Below are 4,721 nucleotides of genomic sequence, written 5' to 3' on the forward strand. Positions count from 1 at the left end.
ACTCTGCTCATCAATGGTAAATCAACGCGATTGCAGTTCGATACGGCATCAGATATAACCCTGATTTCTAAAAGCACCTGGAACCATATTGGAAGACCATTGGTTATCTCATCTATCAAGGAGGTAAGGAATGCATCAGGAGATGAATTAAACCTGACCGGCGAAATCCATTGTGATATTTCCTTTAACGGTGTTCAAACGAGGGGTATCTGTTATCTAACTGATCGCCCAAACCTAAATCTCTTGGGAATTGACTGGATCGAAAAGCTGGGATTGTTTGACGTTCCCGTGAACAAAATTTGTAACCAGCTGCAAGTGAAAAAGGCACATACATCTTCAGTCCAGGGCATGATGCAATTGCTCAGACAGAAATTCGCTACGATATTCGAAGATGGTCTTGGTCACTGCACAAAGTTTAAGGCCTCACTTTCCCTGAAACCAGGAGTCAAGCCAGTTTTCAAGGCGAAACGTCCAGTGCCGTATGCCGCGATCCAATCTGTCAACGACGAATTGGACAGATTGCAGAAATCTGGCGTCATTCAGCCGGTCAACTATTCACCATGGGCAGCGCCGATTGTTGCTGTCAAAAAAGCCAGCGGAAAAGTGCGCATCTGTGCCGATTTTTCAACAGGTCTAAACACATCGCTGGAGGATCATCAATACCCCCTGCCGATACCGGAGGACATATTCGCAAAACTAAATGGTGGTACCTGTTTTGCTAAACTCGATCTCTCCGATGCATATCATCAAGTGGACGTTGCAGATGATTCAAAGGAACTGTTGACTATCAACACCCATCGTGGGCTGTTCCAGTTCAACCGTCTGCCCTTTGGCGTAAAATCCGCACCAGCAATTTTTCAGCAGTTGATGGATACAATGCTGACAGGAATTGCAGGAGCTGCGGCATACTTGGATGATATCATCCTGATGGGCAGAACGAAAGAGGATCTATTTGAAACCATGAATGCAGTATTCAGTCGGATTCAGGATTATGGACTCAGAATCCGAGAAGAAAAGTGCAATTTCTTCATGCCTTCAATTAAATACCTCGGGTTCATTTTGGACAAAGATGGTCGACGTCCTGATCCAGAAAATATCGAAGCTATTCAGAAGATGCCTCCACCGAAGGATCTTCCAACCCTCAGGTCCTTCTTGGGGCTCATCAGTCATTACAGCACGTTCCTCCCTGAGATGCATCGTCTTCGGACGCCGTTGAATCAGCTTCTAGTCAAAGACCAACCCTGGAATTGGTCACAAGAATGTCAGAATGTTTTCAACAAAGTCAAATCAATGCTGAAGTCGAATCTACTGCTAACCCATTTTAACCCGGCATTAGACATAGTCGTAGCAGCCGACGCATCAAACAGTGGAGTTGGTGCAGTCATTTCCCACGTATTCCCTGATGGACAAAAGGCCATTTCACATGCCGCAAGATCACTGACTGCTGCGGAGCGTAACTATAGCCAGATTGAAAAGGAAGCATTGGCCATCATCTTCGCCGTGAAGAAATTTCACAAAATGCTGTACGGCCGCAGATTTACACTTCTCACCGATCACAAGCCTCTGCTCGCGATCTTCGGCAGCAAAAAGGGAATCCCAGTCTACACAGCCAATCGTCTTCAACGTTGGGCGCTCATTCTGTTGGGCTACGATTTCGAGATTCGCTACCAGTCAACTACTTCATTTGGCCAAGCAGACGCATTGTCCAGACTCATCGGTTCTCAGCATCAGGAACCAGAAGAAACCGTCATAGCGGCGATATCAACCGAGCCAGATGTCAACTTCATCGTTGCTGATGCATTACGTAGCATGCCGGTGACAGCTGACGAAGTTCGAGAAGCAACTCTTCAGGATCCAACACTGAAGAGAGTCGCAAAGTTTCTTCACAGCACCTGGCCAACTGCATGTGATTCCGACGAACTGCGTCAATTTTTCCATCGGAAGAACTCACTTTCAATTGTGAACGATTGTATCATGTTCGCAGAAAGAGTAGTAATCCCGAAGAAGCTTCAGACGAGAGTGCTGCAACAATTCCACATGGGGCATCCAGGTATTAATCGGATGAAAGCACTCGCCCGCAGTTACGTCTACTGGCCGTTCATCGACCAACAACTGGAAGGAATGGTTAAAAGCTGTTTTCAGTGTGCTTCCGCTTCCAAGATGCCGATAAAAGCCGAACTTTCAAGCTGGCCGATTCCGGAAAAACCCTGGTCGCGTGTCCATATCGATTATGCTGGACCCGTTAATGGTCAATCGTTCCTCGTGGCTGTCGACGCTTTCAGTAAATGGCCTGAAGTTTTTCTCATGGACAGCACAACAACATCATCGACCGTTGCAAAGCTTAACCAACTTTTCAGTCGATTTGGCGCACCAGAGACAATTGTTAGTGATAATGGTACCCAATTTACGTCGGCACATTTCGAGCTTTTTTGCAAGCGCAACGGAATCAACCATGTCCGCTCTCCGCCGTTCCATCCACAGTCAAATGGACAAGCTGAAAGATTTGTGGATACCTTCAAACGGGCGCTTCAGAAGTCGAAGGGGGAGGGAACGACCGCGGACCTCATTGAAAGATTTCTTTTGATGTACCGCGCCACTCCAAACCCGCAATCGCCAGGCGGAGTCTCACCAGCGGAGGCCCTGATGAACAGAAAATTACGGATGCCATTCGATGTTATTCGTCCAGCAACCATCCCCACGAGACGAAACCAAGTGATGGAGAGACAGTTCAACAGACGACATGGAGCCATACCACGCATGTTCGCTCCTGGTGAGTCGGTCTTGGTACGAGATTATCGAAAACAACACTATGGCTGGATTCCAGGAACGATCCTGAGGAAGCGAGGAAGGGTACTGTATGATGTACAAGTTGGATCACAAGTGTGGACACGTCACGTAAACCAGCTGAGACCGACGAGATGCCAAGTGCACCAAAACCAAAAGCGATTACTGCAGTTTGATTTGCTCCTGGAGGAATTCAGTCTGCCTAAAACACCACAGGCCGAGGAAAACCAGCAGACCCCATGCCAGCACGAAACGTCGCAGAAACCCATGCTCCCGAGGCGCTGGACGGACCGCAAAAGAGTTCCATCTAGACGGTTACAAGTCAATCCCAAGATGGCCTCCTACGCAACAGATGAAAGCTTAACCGGGGAGGTGTCAGGGAAAACCTAATTTTCCCTGAAAATTCCGATTTAGTCAATGGAAATGGGAATCGGACCAATCACAATCTGCGGACATTTCCTGAACATTCTCGACTCTTCTCAATTACCGGTAACCTTAGGAACAGGCCAAGGTCCGCAACCTCATTGGTCCAATCCTCACCTTGAAATATTCTAGAACCCAAGGTCACGCATGGACCTATAAATAGAGACCACTTTTTCCGCTACAGTGCCACCATTTTCCTGGTTTCAGTTTTCCGCGAATACACTTGGTATTCCAGGCTTGACCTTCTGATTTGGGATTTGAGATTTCGGACCAGATTCGGTAGAAATTGGCAGACATAACAAATTGGCGACGGAGAAATCGGATTTTGCAATGAACCTTTCACCGGAGCAATTCCAGAAATTGTTGATGCAGCAACAATTGCAAATGGAAACTCAATGGAAGCTAATCGACTCTTTGACGCAGCGGCTCAACCTGCAGTCACCAGATCCGGGTCCTCGTGAGTTCCAGACCAACTCTATTGATATGCTTGCCAATACAATTACCGAATTCAATTACGACGCGAATGTGGGTCACACGTTCGATGCATGGTTCAAACGCTGGGAAGACATGTTCCGGACGGACTTCAGCCGTCAGGATGATTCCTGGAAAGTGCGAGTACTGGTTCGAAAGCTTGGAACCAATGAACACTCCAGATTTGTGGACCATATTCTTCCGAAACAACCCAGAGACCTCAAGTTTGACGAAGTGGTGGCGCAATTATCTGAAATTTTCGGGGAGACTGCCTCCTTATTCAGTATCCGTTATGAGTGTCTAAAAATTGTCAAGCACGATACGGATGATTATGGCATGCTGGCTGACACAGTCAACCGGGAGTGCGAACGTTTCAAGTTGCGCTTACTGACGGATGATCAATTCAAGTGCCTTATATTCATCAGAGCACTTCAGTCCCCACAAGATGCCGATATTCGTACCCGACTGCTGTCTAAGCTTGACCACGACCCGGATATGAATCTGAAGTCCCTCATGGCAGAGTGCAAGCGGCTTATCTCCCTCAAGCATGACGCGGCCATGGTAGAGCAGAAAATTTACGAAGCTGAAATCAAGCCTGTGCATGCGATGAAAAAAGGAAGGCCAGTTTCCGTTTCGAAGTCTATGGATAATCGCTCAAGGCAGCCACCAACGGCTTGTTGGTCATGTGGCCAATGGCACTTTGTTCGTTTCTGTCCTTTCAAGAAACATCTCTGTCAGAAATGCAACAGGCGGGGTCACAAGGAAGAATGTTGTACATTGAACAGGCCTTCGAACGTCAGTCGAAAAAAATCGGTTCGAACGGGATTCAAAAAGACATACCCAGAGTCCCGTTCAGTCGTAGCGGCTTTCCAAGCAGATCTCCAAGGGCGGCGAAAATACATTACTCTGCTCATCAATGGTAAATCAACGCGATTGCAGTTCGATACGGCATCAGATATAACCCTGATTTCTAAAAGCACCTGGAACCATATTGGAAGACCATTGGTTATCTCATCTATCAAGGAGGCAAGGAATGCATCAGG

The 4,721-nt window shown here is 47.3% G+C and overlaps 2 protein-coding genes across 2 annotated transcripts; both read left to right on the forward strand.

Annotated features, from left to right (window-relative positions):
• Positions 1-6: 6 nt before the first annotated feature.
• Positions 7-3,174, forward strand: LOC107301702 (uncharacterized protein K02A2.6-like; the record flags this gene model as incomplete). The annotated part of the gene is made up of 1 exon (XM_029287145.1): positions 7-3,174. A coding segment is annotated over one exon (3,168 nt), but the record flags the coding sequence as incomplete, so codon positions are not given.
• Positions 3,175-3,537: 363 nt separating this feature from the next.
• LOC114923805 (uncharacterized protein K02A2.6-like) lies at positions 3,538-4,713 on the forward strand (the record flags this gene model as incomplete). Its single annotated transcript, XM_029287146.1, has 1 exon — positions 3,538-4,713. A coding segment is annotated over exon 1 (1,176 nt), but the record flags the coding sequence as incomplete, so codon positions are not given.
• Between the last annotated feature and the right edge of the window lie 8 nt (positions 4,714-4,721).

The sequence above is a fragment of the Protobothrops mucrosquamatus genome, unplaced genomic scaffold (assembly GCF_001527695.2).
Source record: "Protobothrops mucrosquamatus isolate PMUCROS unplaced genomic scaffold, P.Mucros_1.0 scaffold15750, whole genome shotgun sequence".
NCBI lineage: Eukaryota > Metazoa > Chordata > Lepidosauria > Squamata > Viperidae > Protobothrops > Protobothrops mucrosquamatus.